Genomic DNA, 22,330 nt, shown 5'->3' with positions numbered 1-22,330 from the left:
CTTACTATTGTTAATTTATTAGATTGATATAATAAATTATAAAAAAGGCCATTTGTTGTTATATTCATAGATTTATATGAGTCATTTAATCAGTTAAAAGGAAACTATTTGCTATGTTCAGATCTCTTCGTCTCTAGTATACACAGCTGATGTTAAAACAACCCAATAAGTTAATAAAGTGACGTTATTTCCAATCAATCGGTAGGGAGGCTGGCCTTTCAGCAAAAAGTGCTATTGTGCCCGATGGGCAACAAAACCATTATTGTGAAACAGGAGATCGCCTAGATACTTTTATTCAAGGTTTTCTTATGGCTATAAATAAAATAAAACTTGTAAATGAATTATTCTATTTTATCTCTGTTTCCATTGTTTTAGTATGCTTTTTTCATGTAAATAATATGGATATTGAATTAATTTGTCTTTTTTAAACAACATTATTAACTCTCTTGGGCATTATATTTTCATTATCTGTAATATTTTACTTCGATAATAAAAAAAAACACAATCGTTCTTTGTAATTTCTAGTTAGGCTCTGTTTTTGTCGATGTCAGAACAGTTTTCTTCGACTTGTTTAAGATGTAATCGTTTTGAAATATTGATGTCTTGTGGAAATGCTGTTCCAAATTATTAACGCCGGCTTTGTTTTGAATATTATTTCAATTTAAGCTTGAAAGAAACATTTTTTTATATTTATTTTTTAATTAATTATTAAACTTAAAAGATATATTTCTTTTGATAACTATTTTAAAGTATATTTTGGTTTTTAAAAATAAAAAAACTCTTCTTTATGTATGAATAGAGAATTTTTGTATAATTGTTGTACTGTTTTACAGTTTGTTGCTTGTGTAATTTCTGTATTACGTATAAAACATTCTTAAATAATTCTATAAAACATTACATAGCATAGTTCAATGGTATTTTATATTCTATCTTTTTACCATGCTCTCTGTCCATGGCCGTTAAGAAAAATTGATATTAATTCTTTCTCAACCTTATATTTAGTTACATAAATGTAGCGAGTTGATAAATTATAAATGTTAATTAATACTATAATGGAATTGCATGTCTTTAAATTTTCATTGCATGTCCTTAAACAACTTTGATTGTCGGAATTAGATGTCTGTATTACTAAACCATTAACTGTTTTACAGAATTTATGAAACTAAGCGTTGATAACTATCGACTGAAAATGGCTATCGATTGTTTAGTAATTGGCTACTTTTTACTATCGACTGTTTCAGTCGACTACTTTCAGTACCTATTTGGAGTCTGACTAAGACGACTTTTTTACTGTTTTAGTCGCTGTTTTCAGTCCAACTGATTTGACTACTTTTTACTATCGACTCAGTCAAATACTTTCAGTCGCTATTTTCTGACTAGTCTCGTTCGATTGATTTTTAACTTCTGGATTTAACGTTCTAGTCGCGACGTTGGAAATAATGTACCAAATATATGCTTAAATAGATTTATATGTAATATAAATGGATCTTATATCTCGTTTTTAGTGTGATAACAATATATTGTAAATTAATATAGCAGCATTTTGGAACTCCATTTTTCGATTGATAAATGGTAAAATAATTTTGACTGCATATATATTATCTTGGAAACTATTGGGTATTTTTTAATTGAATTTTCCGATTTTTTAAATCTCTCAATGTTTGTTCAAGCCTTTTGAATGTTAGAACTTCTTTCGGCGAAGTTTCAACGAATAATGATCATATGGCACGGTTGAAAAAAATATTCGTAAGAACACTTCGGAATGAAATAAAATTAAACAAATCGATTCATTATATTATGTCATTGTTACTTTCCGGATATTAAAATATGATGAAACACATTTGGGATCATTATTCCCTTAATTTTTTCACATTGTCACTTGCAAATTTAAAATGAACTGATCGGCACAGTACTCCTCATCAAACAATTATCTCCGCTCTTTCTTCTTCCAAAAGTAATACGGGAATGAATTCCTACTCTCCGTCTGTTATCACCAATAGAAAAATTGTCGAAGCGTGCTGTCAGCTTGAATGTTGACATCGCTCATCTCATACATTTCATACATACTTTTATAATTTATTTTTATATTTAATACTTCATACATCATACATCGAACACTCATCTCATACATTTTACTTTAATTTATTATATAAAATTTTATTTATACACATAAACATGTCTGTTTGTCCGCGTTCTTTGTATGAAATACTCTTTGTGTGAAATACGCAAAAGCACCGTTGTATAGTCGCGAAATGACGAAAAAATCGATGAAAGCGGCAAAAAAGTCGAAACGTGCATCTGACTGAAAAAGTAATTACTGTTTTCAGTCGCAAATCAAACAACTGTTTTGCGACTGTCGACTGTTTACAGTCTATAGTTCCGAACGCTACTGAAAATGTACAAAATTCTTCAAGTTTATTTTTTCAAATTTCTCAGTTACCTATTGTGTTGTGGTATGATCTATGATATCGATTTGATAGTCAAAGGAGATATAATCCTAGGTAAAATAATTCGAAAGGTTTCTTCCTTATATAATATAAAGACATGTATATTACAAATATTTATTATTATTTAATTAATACATTGTTACTAGTCGATTCCGAAAGCTACATATATAACTAGGAGGACCCATCGGCCCTATAATGGTGGAATGGGTATATCTGGTGAAATAATGTTTATACATGTCACTGCTGTATATTTCAATATATGCACCTCACTACGCAACAATACACAAGATCAGATGGTTTGATTCTTTTGAGTCTGTGTCCTGTTCTGGTGGTATCCAAAAGCTGCAATATTTCAATATTCTCATGAGAATGGAGTCTTTCCTCATGCCCCCTTGCAATTCTCTTGATTTCTTGACTGACTGTGGGTATCTGAAGGTCTCGATGTAGGTAATCAGTCCTATAGTATTTGGGTGCACCCACAATACCTTTCAGGACTTTGTTCTCAAAAATTTGTATTTTATTTATGTTACTCTTTGCAGAACATCCCCATAATTGAACTCCGTATGTCCATATAGGTTTCAGTATTTGCTTATATAACAGCAATTTATTATGTACTGATAATTGTGATTTTCTTTCAATTTGCCATTACATTTTCCTATATTTCAATTCCAGTTCTTTTCTTTTCTTCTTTATGTGTTCCTTCGAGCGAAGTTTTGTATTGAGATTCATTCCGAGATATTTAGCGTTGTTGCTATATGGAATGATTAAAGTATAATTTAATGTTATTGGTGCTTGTATGGTCTATTTATAGGTGAAGTGCACATGCACAGATTTAATATTATATTAAAAATTATAAATAAAATGGATTTACATCTCCTTTATTAAGTTTCCAGCTATTAATTTTAAAACGATAATATAGATAAATTTAAAATATGGATGTACCTGCTTGGCGTAACATAAACTAATTAAGCAGATTATCGATAACGTAAACACTCAGTAATGAAAATATTGCGTTAATGTAAACACAAAATTCGAATATGGCGTCGAAATATTTGTTTAGTTTGTTATAAATATATGAATGAATCGTTTCTTATTTAAATATTCAATCACATTTGTTAATGCGAATATTCGATAATTTGAGCTATAGTCGATCTGAGTTAGTTTACATTAACGAACGTCTACTGCAAGACTCCTGGATTCAAAACTCAATAAATATTTATGTACAATTTCTTACATAACGGTTTTTTTGCTTATAATTATTATTGAATATGACCTTAAACTATAAAATTAAATAGTAATATATTTAGTTCTCTGTATACAACATTCTTTGTTCGTTTTTTTGATTGACGAATGATTAAATCCTCAGGTGTATTGACTCATAAATTTGACCATGAGAAAAAGTAGCATTTTGCTAATCTATGTTAGCCAATTTCAAACTCTGCTATTCAGCTTTGTTAATTATCATTGCGGAACAAATTCTAACTGGAAACTTCAAACGCTTCAAAAGCTTTAGAAAAGTAGTTTTCACCTAAAATATTATGTCATCGTAAATCTTGGTTAAGTTTAAATTAGGCAGTAGTATTATTGGTGCGCTCACATTTGGACAGCTTGAGGTGACATGTCCGGTGTTGTGTATGTTGAGTGTATCCACAAATAATTCCACAGGATAATGTATAGTATATTCAACCTCTATTAGGCTATCCAGAGATTCATACTTTTATATGCTCACTTGTCAGTTTCATCAAAACATTAATCCCATCAGCGCAGTCATTTGTTGTTGTCACAATAGCTCTTCTTTAGCCATCAAATCCTTCACAGTATCAGGAAGTTTTTTATTTCACCAGCCTTCGATGCTTCATTATAATAAAAAGTGACAGAGCAGAAAATAAACACCACCCATCAGCTATCCTATTCACAATTTGAAGAAAAATTAACTGATCGTGAACTAAAATGTACTCTACATTCATTGTAAAACTTATTGAGGTGATAGAGACCCGTTATTTACTCAAAGTCGGTTGTTAGTCGTGGAAGGTTCTATGGAAGGAGTAATTATACAAAATTTCAAATCAATCTATATATATATGTATGTATATATATTCTCTAAGTGGAATATATAAATTATAATTTATGATTTATTATTACATAATTCATCAGCTTTATTGCTTAAATGTTTTAAAAGTCTAGCTGTATGAATTACTACGTATATATAAAATGTTTAATTAATTAGCTGTAATAAACTAGTATATGTTCTTATAATTAATCATATACATTTACTGCGTAAGTAACAAGTTTTAGTATTTAAATCATTGATGAAACAGTAAATGTGCTGAATAATATAATATATATTACGGTATGTTTGTTTCGTATAGTATTTTTTTGTATTTTATATAAAGTAATTTTAATTCAGATTTAATCTAAATATAGCCGCAAACACTGTCTGGTGTGAAGATTGGCGAATATTTTCAATTTATATTCAGGAAAGTATCTTTTAATACTACATAAACCGTTTAAAGGTTCCCAAGAAAATTATTTGTCTATAAATATAGAGGTAATGGAATCTAGTTAAAAATATTATATATTGTAAGTAGTAAGGTTAACATTAATTAGCAAAAACTAAAGAAATAGGGAAAATAGTTTATTAACTGATATGAAAGTTATAAATAAATATATAAATAAATACTTCTTGATCATATCCATGTACCCACGAAGTCATATAATATCTTTGGGGACAAACTTTATATAGCCCATGCAATAAAACAGTCAATGCATGTCATCAATATGTATGACGTCACTACGTCACAGTGTTCCCGCATCATACTTGATTTTTGGTTTAAAATCTTTACCGGTTTCTAAGCTATAAATATTATTACTAATGCTTAGAACAATGTTGCAGACATTTAGCAATATCGCCCATCAATATAAACTCAAATTGAATTTTACAGACTAATTCCGTTGTATGTTCCGACGCATCATAAAACTACCTCTTTTTAACTAGGATAACATTTTGTATTAATTACAATTTACATTAAATATGCTTAGTACAATTTTAATTTATAAAATTAATATATTGCTATTGTTCAGTTGTACTTCTATCAATATACAAGCAGAAAGAGTGGCATAAATACATCAGTACGTATTTCAGAATAAGAATTAAGTTAGAATACTTAAGCTAAAGTTGAGTTTGAAACTTCAACACTATAAGTGTTCATGTAGTTTGGTGCGCCTCATTTTTCTGATTCCCCGCGTGTTGTCCAGTGTCCAGTCCAGCTGTATTACTTCCACGTTGGTTTTACCGGCGTGGTTTCAAGGCGAAATCTTGAAGAAATCGTAAATTCATTTGATTTCGAGGTCGTCGTGTAGTTCTTAGTTGGTTACGTAGGGACAAGAATTGGTAATTAGTTGAATAACATTGTTGTTGCATTGTTAGATTATAAGTTGGTTTGAAGTTTAGTGCAACCGCATATTTGAATCCCGTAAGTCCAAATAGGCTTTATAACAGACTGATAAACTAATTTCTGATTTTAGGTTTTGGGGATATCTTCTGACTAACCAGTACAGTTCTTTGAGTGTGAGCCCGATCTTTTCTGCTTTTTGTCTAGGATAAAATAGCAATCAAACATCTCTGAGTTAGCCATTGTGTATATTTACAAAGTGCATTTGATGCTATGTTTTATAAAACTGTGACGTGCCTTGAATATTTTATTTGAGGGGCTATATGTTTTATTTCTGATATTTTTGTTTATTATGTTAACTAGTTAAGGCGTACGAGATTGAGATGAGAAGGACTTTCCTATATTTTCTTTGTTCAAAATCGGACCCAAAAAAATTATTTTAATGACAGTGTCAAAGGAATTATGACCAACTGCCTAGAAATTTAATTTTATTTCACAAGAGAATGACAGAGAAACCCCAATTGTGTCTCTAAAATTTTATCTTTAAACCATAATGTTCCAATACATATGATGAATCTACTTATTCATAGACAGATGATTTATTTTCCTGTTCAAAGGTTTTTCGACAAGTTATTAAAAACTGTTGGAGATTTACGCTTTTGGAAATAGCCATTTGTATATTATAGACGAAGAATTACCCAGTGGGCTGAAAAAAATTAAATAGAACAACAGGGGAAGTTCATTATGAGACATCTTCAAAAATCAGTAGTCGTTAATAGAGGTTGCACGACCAAAATATGAAAACCTTGCCCAATCTCTACATTCGCTATATAGTGACAAATTCAAGTTTTGACTTGAAATTTTAGTTGTTACGTTTGAAATTATAGCTTGTTCAATAAAACAGTCGACGCACGTTATAGATGACGTGGAATATATTGTAACAATTGACAATTGGAGATTTGGTTTGGGAGAGTGGAAAAATTCGTTTTAATCTCGGCACCGATTTTTTCCTTCTCAGTTTATCCTAGTTAAAAAGAGATTAAATGATGTCTGATACGTGATCAAGTTGCCAAATTCTTCAAAACATTAATTACTATGATTAGAGTTTATAAACCGGCAAATGTTGTTTTAGCGCTATGATTTTTCTGATTGGATCTACTTGACAACATTGCAACGTGCTGACGTCATTCGGCTGTTTTGGGACTCGATCGTTTTTTAAGGTAATGTTTTATTTTTAATAAGATAATACATAGTTGCTAGTGATGGCCTTAAGATGCATAACATACATAAATTCGTTGTTAAATTCAAAGCATTCAAAACATAAAAATTTTTTCTGGGGCGTTTCCTTAACTTGATTAAATGAAAATTATTATGTGAAAATCGTATAAATAACAGTTCTATTGAATAATAGCACATGTATTTTACGTTAATGTTACAGAACAATTATTATATTTAGTCAGGGAACATACTATTTTAGTTTCATTGTGTTGTTCTTAGTATAACACTCAGTATATTAACCGGCTGTATTAATTTGTACGATACCTAGAAATGAATGATTACATTTATACGCTCCGGAAAATCCAGATACATCACAACTGAGGTTTTAGATACTCTGACGGGACTATTAAAGCCATTAGCACAGAACAATTTGTTTGCTGAAGTGATTCCTTAATTGTGCAAAATAATTTGCATGGCGTTTTGCGTTAACACAATTCTGCACAAATAATAGATTACCTGGTATAGGAAAACATAATTAATTCGATTATTGTTATTTCAATTAACTGACATTAATATTGTGAAATAGGAACTAATTAGTAATAAGGTTTATATATACATATATCAATAATAACTATTAAACATTACTATTAATGAAATCGTGATGCGATAATGTTATTTTTATGGTTTGGAAGTTTAGAAATATTAAAATAAGCATTCTCGAAAAGTTGTGATATTGATAATTATTGTTAACTTCTTGAAACTCATAATTCTTTTATATTTTTATATCCCATATGCAGTCCTAGTTTTTCGATCTGACATTCATCCATGAATATTATAAATAGATTTGACTTAGACTTCCATTTTGTTTTAGTTCTGCTTTAGTTCTGAAGGTAACTACAGCATTGGTATGAGGTTTTTGAATTACTTGTATATACACTTATCATTTTGTCACTTTTTCCAAATATATGCTAGAATATTGTCTACTTTGCGTTAAGCTTAATATGATTCTTCTGTTTCGGAAACATCTCAGCAATACTCTTAGTGCCCTTTCTGTTGCCGATTACTGCCGTTTACTGTATAGGAACAATAGATATCATTTGCCAATACTGCGGGATTTCTTCTTCTTACTTTTGCCCCATTTCTAAAACTACTTATAAAACAGTTTTCATCTGTGCTGTCCTTTTACTGGTCGATATATCTTTTCGGAATAAAGCAATTCCTGGAAATTTCCTTCGTTTCCTTCTATCTCTTCTTTATTTTCTGATCGTCACTTATTATATCTCCTTTGTTATATTTTATTTATCGATAACTATATAATTTTTCTCATGTGTTACATTTTAAAACTTTGTAAAAATATTTCTTCCATGTTTTTTCTTTGGCTTTTGTATAATTTGTTTAACTCTTGCTTTGCTTATCTTATTTACTTTATAGTCCATCTTGCAATTGAATTTTTTTAGATTAATATTTTTTGCATATTTCTTGCTTATGAAGTATGCAGATGTTAGTGTTGTGCACCTTAAGAGCCTTGCTTTCTTTTCGCTATATGCAAGTTCTGACTATTTCCAATTTCTGCGTCCTGTTTTACCAGTGGTTTCGTTACATCTCTTTATCAATATATATCAATTTCAGAGCAGTTGTAGTTTATTTACTTTTATTTCTTCGACGTTTTTCTATTCTAAATTGAAACTGTAAGTGTCATTTATTTCTTAAGATCCTTGCTTTCTTGTCGCTATATGCAAGTTCTGACTATTTCCAATTTCTGCGTCCTGTTTTACCAGTGGTTTCGTTACTTCTCTTTATCAATGTATATTAATTTCAGAGCAGTTGTAGTTTTTCTATTCTAAATTGAAACTGTAAGTGTCATTTATTTCTTTCATAATTTGTGCTTTAGAATAATGGCACTTCTGCCAGTTACTTTTAAATTGGGTAAGCAATATTTTTAAAAAATACGTTTCAGTAATTTTCTTGAACGATTCGTAATTCTTCCATTTGTAAAAAAAATCTATTACTTTAGAAATACATTACTAAATGTTGTAATTAAAGTTTATTATAATGGGTTAGATGATGGCGTTTTATTCAAAGATCGATTATCCACATAGACAGTGGACTGCAAAATCTGATAGGCTCTTTTCAATTTAGCATTCGGTTATATCCAAGCTGCAATTTTCTTGCTGACTATCAACAGATTTGAATCTCGCTACTGATGCGTGTCTAACTATATTTGTCCAAGCTTAATTTTCGTTTTAGCACTGTCTATATTATATACATTATGGTCAAATAAAATATTCATATCATTAAAGTTACGTACAACTTTTTATACCACGAACATAAAATATTTTAAACAAAATTGCAATTACAAAATTAATACCATCATTTTTAATATGAGTTGTTAAATATTGTATACAGAATTTTTGACGTTTTAATGCAGATTTATATCTATATATGTCTGAAATATATGTGGGCATTTCTGTAATATATTCTGTAATCCATAGGTGATATTAAGTAAACTTCAGCTATTTTAATTGATTTTAAAAGGCGATACAAAAGTCCCGCTACCATTTTGCTTGTGCGCCATCTTGGTTATATGACGTTTAGCTCAGTCGCTTTAACCATTGTGTTGTGTAGAAATCCAACTTTTATAATATCAATTGCTATGGATAATATGGAGATTTATGGATAAATATACGTTACAAGAACGAACAGAGCTAGTGACAATATTTATTGAAAATATTCATTCTATTATTGCCACTCAACACAAATTGCGTTAATGGTAGCGGGACTTTTGCCCTACGTTAAATATATGATGTTATGAATGTTTAATAGTTTTTACTTTCAGTTATGCTGTAAGTAAGCCAGATATAATTTTATAATATTAGGGATGGAGTTCAAGATTATATTTACTGGAAGACAAGTCTTTCTATACAAGGTCAACGCCATGTCAGTAAATTGTGTCTCATTTTCCTCTCAGACGCCATGTTTTCATTTAATGTGTTTACAAAAGTATCACAGTAGTATTTTTACTCCAGTATTGCTTTAAATCTAATATTCTTGTATTATTTTTAAAGAGTATCTTACATTGTGTTTTTAATCGCTTTACTTTATTTTGATCTAATATGTTTTGTTCATAATTGATACTTCGAATACATCTTCATGTAGTGATCTATTTTCTTTGAATATGACAGACCCAGTTAATATTCTTTCGGACCTTTCGGATTCTGTACGTCAATTGTCATTTTTGTGTTGAAATTTATTAATTAAATTAATTTGTTGATACAAATGTTGTTGTGGAATGTGACTGTTTTAGAATACCAAGTCTGTTGGTGCTTCAAAATGTTTCAGAATAGCAGTATTAAGATAGCAACTAGAGATAAAAGGCACAATCTCTATGCATTTAAATGTTTTATTATATATTACGTTATATATGTTCAGGATAATTTTAATTTACATATCAACATGAGACATCAGTATATATTTAAGTTTATGTGGGTTGGTTCGCTTCAGTCTTCTACGTTTTCAGTTTCCTGCGCGTTATGTAATAGCTATGTTGCTTCTACGTTGCTCTAATATAGTAAATTTCTTTCATGTTTTAAGGCGAAATCTTGGATAGCTTCGAAGATCAAATTAATTTCGTCATCGTAAAGTTGTTCGTTGACTACCTAGCAATAAACGTTGGTAATTCATACAAGAATTTTGTTTTAGTAGTGCTGGATTGCTAGTCGGTGTGTCTAAATAGGCTTTATCATTTATTGATAAACAAATCTCTATATTCTTAGGTCTAGTTGGGAGATCTTCCGACTAACAAGTGCATTTTTTTGATTTAGAGTCTGATCTTATATGTTCTTATTTAAAGTGATGTTTTCAATTCACCTACCATCAAGATGGATGCTGAGATATTTTATCGAGTCTTATTGAGCAATTGGACATCTCTTAAAGTTATTGTAATTTAACCGCAACGCAAAATTGACATTAATGATTTCAAACCATTAAGCCTTATTTTCCAGTCTCTAGTCCACTTGTGGATTGTATTGGCTGCCATGTCTCATTTTTTCAAATATTCCATGTACTGTGAGGATAACACAGGGTCATAGAAAATAATGGGCAATATTTCCACGGGGCATGGGCAAAATTAAGTTCACTATTGTCTATATTTTATATCTCTAGACAGTATCACCAGATATGTTTTTGTTTAACTGAAATTGTTAAATATCGAGTAAAGAACAACTTAAATAAAAAAAGATTTATGTGTAGATTTAGTCGTTTGCGTTGACATTTTTACGTTCATTTTGTTCGATAACAGTTATCGTAAAAACACCAACATACGAATATATGGTCGTTTTCCGGTACAAAGATTCGTAAAATGACTTATTGAATTTTATGCCGTAAAAAAGGGGAGAAAATGTGTAAGACATGCAATTTCGGAATTTTTTAGCATACAAAATCAGTAAACTTCGTCGTACTTTTTCGTGGAACCATTAGTAATCAATCTGATTCTCTCTGCCTTTCCTTTGGGTATTTCTCCTTAGTGTAAACTTTTCTATACTCTCGCTGAATAATAATGTATTTATATATCTTATGTGGATATGAATATCATCGATATGAAATTAGATAAAGTTATGTGGTATATATCTGAAATTAATAGGATCATCTAAACCCAAGTTGAACTTTTATTCATTCTTTATATATACATATATATATATATATATATATATATATATATATATATATATATATATATATATATATATATATCCTATCGCTTCATATTGTCGTTCAACTGTTGGACTTTTCTATCCTTGAATAAATGAGTTTTTTGAGGTAAATTATGTTGAGATTCCCATTTTATAACTGGCGCAGCCGGTAGGATTCCGAGGAGATCATAAGATCTGTTTTGCATTCATTTAATTAACTGACATTAAATTAATTATCAAGACAAGAATAGAAGACAGATTGACGTTGGATCGGCAGTCGTTTCGCAGTTACTCAAAGCGTATGTTGTTGTAGTTAAATGCAGTTCAGACAAGAGTATCGCAGCTGAACTTACAGCTTCAGCTTCGTCATAAAAGGGGGATTGAAGGTTCTCAACGACTAGCCATAAACTGTAACCAAGTAAAGAAATATTCAAGTTTTGAGCACCCTTAGTTCTTGAATTCCCGGCACAGTTCAAAGAGTAAGGCCACTAAAGGCGAACGAAGGTACAATCGATGCTCAAAAGCATTTTTTATAACTTTATAAGATACTTCGAATATTTCATTAGTTATTCTGCTATTCGAGACGAAGACAAATTCAACAAATTAGAGTTTATCATTATTGCCACACCGTTCTTGGGTTATAAATGGTGTAACTAACCCTCCTTTGCTCTAGCTAATTTGATTTATACAACTTATCAAGAAGAACGCAAATAACTTTTGCTCAAATGCAATATCGAAATATTGAGACAGCCAATAAAAAAGGAAACAAAATCTTATATTCGTAAAGTAATATTCGACTCATGACCACCTTAAAATTTCTATATATATGTCAATATATTGTCATACGTTAACGGATATTAGATAATTGGTACATATTTTATATTAAAATAATTAACGATACATTAATATACAAAAATAAATAGGATATTCGATACAGATATAATAATTACAACAATATATTTGGAACGTTATTTTTCCCTTTTCTGTTGTGCACCATGGTAATCTGTGTCAGAACAATAAGCCCCTGTGATATCCATCTTCTAGACTGTTGGTTATTGTATTTTTTAATGAGAGAACTTCAATCTATTGGCACAGCTCCCATGCCTTTACATACTACGAATTAGATTTTGATCAACTTAAGCTTCTTCGGTATATTCAAGGAAGTAACGGTTGCATTCATCAATCAACATTTGTAAATGAGTCTGGATGTTTTCCTGTATATTTGCTTTACTAGCATAATATTTTTTTATCTTGCACAAGTGCTTTTAATTTCGCAAATGCAGAATAATTGTATTATTCAATTTTACGTAACCACAACTGAAGTTTGCAAATAAAATCGCGAAGTTTATCTTCAAAAATGAATATATATGCGACGTTTTCTAATTGTTTATTTTCGGAACCTTGCAATTTCATATTCAATTTATCTAAGTTTCTGAAAATATCCACAAGGTAAGCCAAATTCATTTGACATGTCGGATTAGTAAACAGTCGACAAATCGTTAATTTTTTTGTCAACCAGAAAAATATCAACCTTTACTCTCAGTTCATATAATATTCCCAACCTTTCGATAGCCATCGCACTTCTGTGTGTAAGAAAAGTGCCTCATGGTCACATTTCAGTGCACAAATGTTTAAAAAGGTGTGTATTTAAGGCGCTGCTTTTGATAACATTTACAACTTTTATGGCTATTTGCAGTATATGATTAATGCATCCAGTAAGTGTCTTAGAAGCTAAAGCCTAGCGATGGATTATACTGGATGGATATAATTTTCTGTTTTACTAACGTCGCCAGCCCGGAATGTGATCCAACATTGCTGGAGTACCATCAGTAGAGAGGACAACGAGTTTATACCACATAAGATTATGTTTCTCAAAATATTCCGATATTGAGTTCACGATGTCGATATCTTTTGATGTTGTTTCCATTTCCCATGAAATCAATAATTCTTCTGTAGTTGTGTTGTCGTCGTCTAAAAAGCGAACAAACACAAATAGTTGACAATAATTCAAAATCGATTCATCATTCTGCTAAGCGAAATGGTTATTTTTCGATTCTTGAAACAAGTTGCTCCTCTATATCATTTCACATAAGTTCAATTCGAGCTTTGACCGTGTTATTGTCATATCTTGTATTTTTTTCTCGATCTCTAACCCCAAAACTTCGTCGATGACTTTGATCAAACACGGTTTCACGAATGTTTCTCTGACTGTGTGAGGTTTTTTAGATTGTGCTATTAATTCAGAAATCTCAAACGATGATACTAATGTTTTATGCGATGTTCAAAATCTTGTACCACTAGTCCCCAGTTTAATTTTTTTAGGTTCTCTAATTCTCCTTCGAAGAATTCCAGCGGACGGTCAGACAAATTTGGATCTACCGGTTCTAAGTGACGTTTTAATTTATCCGGTTTAAATGCGTCATTCGTGAGAACGGTTGCGCATATAACACGGTGGTTTTATTTCTCCGTGGTATTTTCTCCTAGGCGCGATATTTTGAAAATAAGACAGATGAAATTAAACCGAATACGAACCGAATAAAATAAAAGTTATAATATGACCGTGTAAGCTAGCGTCAACAAAAATATTTATTTTTGAAAAAATATTCATAGTTTTAGTTTACAAATAATATACTACTTTCCCATAGGTACGATCCTGCCAAAATACATAGAAACGCAGAAATAGACGCATTGAAGTTGTTTGTTCAATTATTGACGACACGAATACGATAATTTTTCATACCACTAGTGGTCTACGGACCACTGGTTGGGAACCATAGCTCTGCATGAATCTGTTACTAAGACTGGGAATTCGCATCTCTTGAGCCACACGTGCTGTCGTCTCATACCACTCAGCACCAATTCCAGTTCGTTTGTATGTTACACAAGTCTGCTTTATACTATATTGTATTATTTCCTGCTTTATTGTTCGTACACCAGGATCTAGATACAAAGACTTGTTGCTTATGCTTTGCGAAACATTGAACATGTCCTTTAAAGCATTGCCCTGAAACCTTTCCAGTATTTCCAGATTGGTTTGATGATGGATTTGTATACCGTCCTTTTGCTCTTATTGCTTAAATATGAGTGACAACCTATTAACCAATTCAGACTACGAAATCCGTTGTCAAGTTGTTTACGCTTGTCGAATGTTTTCGTTTCACTTCTCAGACTGTAAGTAACATGAGTGGAATTGGTTTGGGTTCCTTTTATTCTCCATTGGTTGAACCCATTTCTCGATTTCGAAGCAGTTTTGACTTAGAATGTACTGAGAGGACGAAAATGTCGTCAACGTAAGTTGCAAGCATTGTGTCCCCAGTATTTGGAAGGTCCTCAGTACAACACCTGTCCCAATACGCTGTCCTTTAGGATACCTGAACCTATTTCATGCAAAGCAGCATATTCATCATTACACTTAATCATGAAGCTCCTTCGTTTGATGTTTGATGAGGGTATGAGGTAATATGAATGTTGAAGCGTCTTTTTTACTTTATCTGCTAGTGCATCATGCCAGACTTTATCAAAGGCTTAACTTATGTCCAAAAAGGCAGTAAAGCAGAATAGTTTATTTTCCAGGCATCTACGGACGTCTAGAGTGAAATCCAAATAGGTGACTGTAGATTATGTTGTTTAGATACTCCTTCATTCTATTTATAATAACTTTGTCCATTATTTGACTATCGTGTCTTGTGTACGGTTTGCCTTTAAATGTTAGTGGGATGACAAAATATGTAGTGCACCCAACAGATTATTTAAAAATACATTCAAATTAAATAAAAGCTTTATTGATTCTCAGTGGAATATTAAAACAGGGATAATTATCTAAAATGAAGGGTTGCTTTAAACCAACACAAGAAGTATTTACAAGACAATAAACAGATAGAAGTTATTAAGTAGGCAAAATAATAAGAGAACATAATTAAATAAAACTATCATTAGAGGTATTGGGTATACCAGAGGAATAAGTAATTAATAAATATATTCTGTGTTAAATATAAATAACCAATAGGAAACTAGTAAAACGGTTATCGAATAAATTATTTGCGTTGAAAGTAAATTTTCACTGCAGAATTAACAAAATCACATTAAATTACACCTACTTAATGAGAGATTTGTAAAAAAATTAACATGGTCTTATTATTTAATTAGAATTTGACTTACACAACAATATGGTAAATGAAGGCTACTCCCCGTGGCCTTTCCAAGAAATTATAAATACGACTTTGAAGTCTCCTGTAGCGAGCATCACGGCGTGTAGCGCGATAATTTAATGGTTTTCCGAGAAGAGACATTCTAGGCTGAAGAAGTCTGGCCCCCTGAACTTTTTGATTTTTTTCGTCAACCACGCTCCTGTAACTAGAGAAAAAAATATTTGATTAGCATTACCTAATATCCAGCAGGTCAAACTTAAGCTAATCCTCAAATATAATTACTTGGTTATTTTATCAGGACTATAAATTATTTTAAAAGATTTACAAGAGATGGTGTTACTGTGTATTAATAGCATTGGGTACATTTGTAACATTCATACTGAAGTCTGACTTTTCACTGTGTGCCATTTCGTCCAAGTGTGAATAAAACATTTTTCAGTGCATTGAAAATGTCTTGAGTTTGTATCGAGCACGTTTTTCTTCAATTTGAAGAAATAGGCGACTGAAGGTCTCCGAATGCTGTATCAACCATGCTCCATCGATTTCAACTGAATACTGGTTTTCACATTATCGACACAGCAGAGGCACAACAATGTTATTCTTCAGCATAACAACCCTCGACTACCCCACCTGCCGTATTCTCCAGACCTTGCTCCTTCTGATTTTTGCTTGTTCCGACGTATGAGTCATAACCTGTCTAAGCAGCTCATCACTTCTTTTGATTATACCAAAAATTTGGTCAAAAAATACAAACATAATAATATAATTTTGTGTTATATACGAAATTTGGTCAAAAAATACGAACAAAACAAATATAATTTCTTACTCGTACCGACTTCAAATTGATCAGGTAGTAGTAGTTAAAATAATATTGTAAATAGATAAATAGTTTTAGGTATTAAGCTAAATTGTATCTGTGTATATAGTAGAATATGAAATGCGTGTGGTAGATAGGTTAAATAAAGTTTTTGTTTATTTTTATTGATTTATTTTAAGGATTATTATTATGTCCATATGTTATTTTGAAACGTTATTTTTATGTTAAAAATTTAAGTTTGAGTTTTTTTGTCGAACTAACTCAAATACTGCCCAACCCAGTCCATATTTATCAAATATAACCTTCAGTTAAAACTATCTGCCTTTATTATTAATCATTTTACAACTCATTTAAATACGTCATCACCTTTAAAACTCATTTATATATCCCCTTTGATACTTTGCATCACATTTTAAGATACAACAAAAACGAAAATTCCAGTATTTCTCGATTTGTTGATAATAATTCACAGCTGCTGGTGTCACCTATAGAACCAGTATTTCTCTCAGTATGTTTGATATATGGAAATGAGCCAATCCATATCCCTTTCAGATGTTCCAAATCTTTTGATGAAATCTGTCTTGCATAGTAAAACTATTTGAGCTATCATTATATTTTTGTTATATATCGATTTATCTGATCTTTGCTAGTTTCGCACTATATACAGTAATAATTATTGCAAATTTTTTCAAATGAAGGTCAATATTAGGTTATTTATACTAAATTATAAATCTCAAAATTTTCTGTAGCTTATACGTTGGAGGGGTAAGTAATTTTAAATTTCATTCAAACCAGTGTTTCTTCTCAACAATTACAACAACTTTCTCCCACCTTCAACATAGTGATACCGTGTTGGTTTGAAAGCGATCCAAATATCAATCCATTTTCGAACTTCTTCAGAATTTTGAAACCATGTGATTTATATGATCTTTACTAGTTTCGCACTATATACAGTAATAATTATTTCAAATTTTTTACTTCTTGAATTTTTCTTTTTCAAAAAATTTATATAACCATTTAATCATTAATAAAAACCTTTATAATATAACATAATTCTATCTATGAATTAAAAATGTAGTTTACTATTAGGTTCGTTATATTTAATATACATAATATCGATAATCAGATCTTTTTATATTAATTTATAAAATAGTATAAATAATGAGTATTATTTAATTATTAAATTGGCTGTAAAATATCATGTATAAATATCATATCTCAAAGTATAATTTTTGATGTGTATTAAATTATAACATTTTTTAGTTATATCTATATAGTTATATCATGACATATATCTAGTTATATTATATCTATACACCAAAACTATATAGAAATATACTAGAAAATATCACATACCGGCTGTTATATTTTATAAAATATTTTTGTAACTATATTATAGAAGCTCAGTCTATTATTTTGATAATTTATTGATTAATATTGTACTTATAATGAATGATACGTCAGCATTTTTCTATGTAAAATAAAAATAATATCTACGTAAACTAAGAAATGTAAACAACAAGTAGGAGCTCACTATATATTACACTTCCTAAATATTTTAAACAATAAGAAAACAATCAATTAACACCTTAACATGTATTGTACGAAAAGGGCAAAATCAATGGCCAAACTGACAGCAAATAGTAAATTCATAAATCAACAAATAAACAAATAAATAAATTAAAATTAAAAAAACTCATGACACATAGCTTAGCATAGATAAAATAAAATTTTAAAAAGTAAATCAAGCAATTTATGGAAGAAAATAATTTCCAGTGAAATAAATACTGTTCGCTACAGGTAACAATATTGAGACAACTGGTTATAGGGTACTAAGAGCTATTAATAACATTACTAAGTGGATTACGAATGGAAATAATATTAAATGAAGTCTACACATGTGTATTTCACATACAGAAAAGTGGATTAACTGTAAAGAGCATGTTAACAAGGAACGAGCAGAATTTTGTATGAAGCTCAACCAATTGTAGTAGTTGCTGGGACGATAATCCGAACTAACACAACAAATTGTTTTTATTTAAAGACATTTTGAAAAGCTTGTGGACGTACGATATGCAATTATGAGGTTTCACAAAGATCCAATATCGATAGTATCCAAACTTATCAAAATAAAATTCTTCGTGCCATTGTTGGTGTTCCATGGTATATTATAAACAAGACCATCCACAATACCAATCCAAGGCTACCAACGATCAGCCAAGGAATTAACCAGTTAGCGAAAAACTCCAACTGAGATTACAGTAAAATGTCAAAGTGCTCGACAAACGGGGATTTGCACTGAGGTTGAAGAGACAAGAACCCTTTCAGCTAGTATTGTTAAATTTGTATGAACACTATGCCATGTTTAAAATTATATGCAAGGCACCAGCTAATTAAGTTTGTGGTCTGAAATCTTAGATCTCGACTTTAGGAACAATACGAAAAAAAAAATATTGTATAGTTGTCATATGTATTCCTTAGTTAGTAGTTTCACACATAGATAGTAAACTAAAACTCAATTATTGGTCTATTTTATATAGAGTTCTTGCTTAATGCATTACACTTAATCATGAAGCTCCTTCGATTGATGTTTGATGAGAGTATAACGTAATATGAATGTTGAAGCGTCTTTTTTACTTTATCTGCTAGTGCATCATGCCAGACTTTATCAAAGGCTTAACTTATGTCCAAAAAGGCAGCAAAGCAGAATAGTTTATTTTCCAGGCATCTACGGACGTCTAGAGTGCGATGTACTTGTTAGGTTGTTCCGTTGTTTCCATGATCCTCACGGAATCCAAATAGGTGACTGTAGATTATGTTGTTTAGATGCTCTTTCATTCTATTTATAATGACTTTATCCATTATTTGACTATCCTGTCTTGTGTACGGTTTGCCTTTAAATGTTAGTGGGATGACAAAATATGTAGTGCACCCAATAGATTATTTAAAAATACATTCAAATTAAATAAAAGCTTTATTGATTCTCAGTGGAATATTAAAACAGGGACTTCCACAAAAAATTCCAATATCGATAGTATCCAAACTTATCAAAACAAAGTTCTTCGTACCATTGTTGGTGTTCCATTTTATATTATAAACAAGTCCATACACAATACCAATCCAAGGCTATCAACGATCAGCCAAGGAATTAGCCAGTTTGCGAAAAAACTCCAACTGAAATTACAGTAAAATGTCAAGGTATTGCCCACAGTCAAACTCAAACTGCAGTAAAATATGAAACTGCTAGACAAACGGGGATTTGCAGTGAGGTTGAAAAGACAAGAACCCTTTCAGCTAGTATTGTTAAATATGTATGAACACTATGACATGTTTAAAATTATATGCTAGGCTCCAGCTAATTAAGTTTGTGGTCTGAAATCTTAGATCTCGACTTTAGGAACAATACGAAAAAAAATTATTGTATAGTTGTCATATGTATTCCTTAGTTAGTAGTTTCACACATAGATAGTAAACTAAAACTCAATTATGGGTCTATTCTATATAGAGTTCTTGCTTAATGCATTAAAATCTATTTAACCCAAAAGTTATTTAATTAGAACATACTCTTATACCATATATTTTAACGTTTTAACTAGATTTTCCGTTTTGTTTAAAACTAAAACGAACTAAATATGTTAACTTAATTGTATTTTGCGTTATTTAGGCCAGTAATGCACTTGTTTACCTGAAGTTCATTAAAATACTGGGTATATGCATCTGAAATTCATTATAATTTGGTTTAATTACTATGTGGGTTGTTACAAAGTTTTGCTGTTATTATTTTTGAACAGTTTCAACACTGAATATGATTTTCTGCCATTCTTTTATGAAAAATGCAACGTTATATGTAAATATAATTTAAGAACATATTAATATAATATTAATAATTCAGTAAATTTCCAGTAAAATTAATTTATTAATTTATATTATTTGAGTAAATATCACTTCATCACTGTAAGCAAGCCATCGTCGATGAAAAAAACAACTTTAGTAATGTAATTGTAAATTTGTAATTGTAAATCTGTAATTTGAAAAGCGACACTAATTGCGACTGAATTTGACGAAAAGAAAAAATCTTTACGATACACATCGCTTTTTATGAGTTTGACACAATTTTTTTCCTCTTCGGAAATAACAGAGTGGAACATAACGAAAATATTCTCCAACTTTCCACTTCGTATATGTCAATCAAATAACGCTTATTAAATTAGGACACGTTTTTGCAAGTTTTGTTCTGTCAGCTGTCAAGTAGCAGAATTTGTGATTTAAACGATTAAGAAATATGTAGGCAATTTTAAGACTATTAATCCTTAAAATAGCAAATGTCGGCAAATTATAGTGTCAAAATATCAATTCTCGATACAAAATAACTAGCAGGTTTCTTAATCATACAATATAATTACTTTCAGTATTATGTACAGTGTGATATCAAGGTCAATATTAGGTTATTTATACTAAATTATAAATCTCAACATTTTCTGTAGCTTATACGTTGGAGGGGTAAGTAATTTTAAATTTCATTCAAAAGAGCGTTTCTTCTCAAAAACTACAACAAGTTTCTCCCACCTTCAACATATTGATACCGTGTTGGTTTGACAACGATCCAAATGTCGATCCATTTTCGAACTTCTTCAGGATTTTGAAACCATGTGTTAACCAAGTCACGCTGCATCGATCTGAAAAAGTACCAGTCTGAAGGCACCATGTCTGGTGAATATGCCGGATGAAAACCAAAACCGACAATTTGGATATGACGGAGTAACATCATCATAAGTCGCTAAATCTCTTTGATGTTGATATTGCGATATTTTGAGTGTTCCATGATTAGCATTATTACTGCTATTTTTTGTGGGTTAGGTTACCTTTATGCTTCGCATTTTCACCAATAGATATAGCTGCTATATAAGCATCTAATATTAGTTGATACGTAATAGTAAAACAAATACAAATCCAGATGATAAAGAAATAAATGAAAGATTGGAGATAAAATAAACAAGAAAAATAAAGAACTGATTGAAAAATGGTAGGTTTATATCTTCCAGTTAGCTAAGATTAATACCCAGATAGTTATTATTAGTTAGATATATTTTTGTCGACTCTCTCTAAGGTTTAAATATGTCATATACAGCTTATTACTATTCAGAGATAGATTCAAATGTCTACTAGGTAGCCGGTTAATTATATTTGCACTTGTATTTACTAAAATTTACATTTGATAAAATTACATTTTAATACTCCATATATAATGTTTTATAATTCTACATCATTATACATTATTAAAATAGCACGGAATTAAATATATCTGGGACTTAGAGAACTAACAAGACGTTTTGAATGAATTAATTATGAATTAATCTTATAACTCTTATTTTCAATATTGGTTAATTACCCTAGCTTAGTTTAATTTAATTTTGTAGTCAAGGTCTCTCATTATCTTAAATATGTATTTTTAACAGCTCTTTTCATCATTTATTTCATTCGGCTATATTAAGAAAACCTATTTACGTTTAGAGTTTAGATTGGATTGTTCGATTAGTTCTCGAAGAAGATTTTCATCAACAATGCAACAAAAAATTCGTCAATATTTTAGAACTCATCTAATTCATATTTTTTGTGGGTT

At 30.4% G+C, this 22,330-nt stretch overlaps 1 protein-coding gene across 1 annotated transcript in view; it reads right to left on the bottom strand.

Moving 5' to 3' along the window:
* Positions 1–22,330, bottom strand: part of LOC143197124 (potassium voltage-gated channel subfamily KQT member 1) — a 311,560-nt gene that overhangs the window by 226,645 nt on the left and 62,585 nt on the right. The window contains exon 2 of the mRNA XM_076405315.1: positions 15,904–16,098. Within this exon, the coding sequence (XP_076261430.1) occupies positions 15,904–16,098 (195 nt within the window). The remainder of the gene's footprint in view (positions 1–15,903; positions 16,099–22,330) is intronic.

The sequence above is a fragment of the Rhynchophorus ferrugineus genome, unplaced genomic scaffold, assembly GCF_030347505.1.
Source record: "Rhynchophorus ferrugineus isolate W39M unplaced genomic scaffold, kcgeb_rfMv2 rfM5, whole genome shotgun sequence".
In the NCBI taxonomy this organism is placed as follows: domain Eukaryota; kingdom Metazoa; phylum Arthropoda; class Insecta; order Coleoptera; family Curculionidae; genus Rhynchophorus; species Rhynchophorus ferrugineus.
Note: the sequence above shows the minus strand (reverse complement) of the source record. Positions and strands in the feature narration are given on the sequence as shown.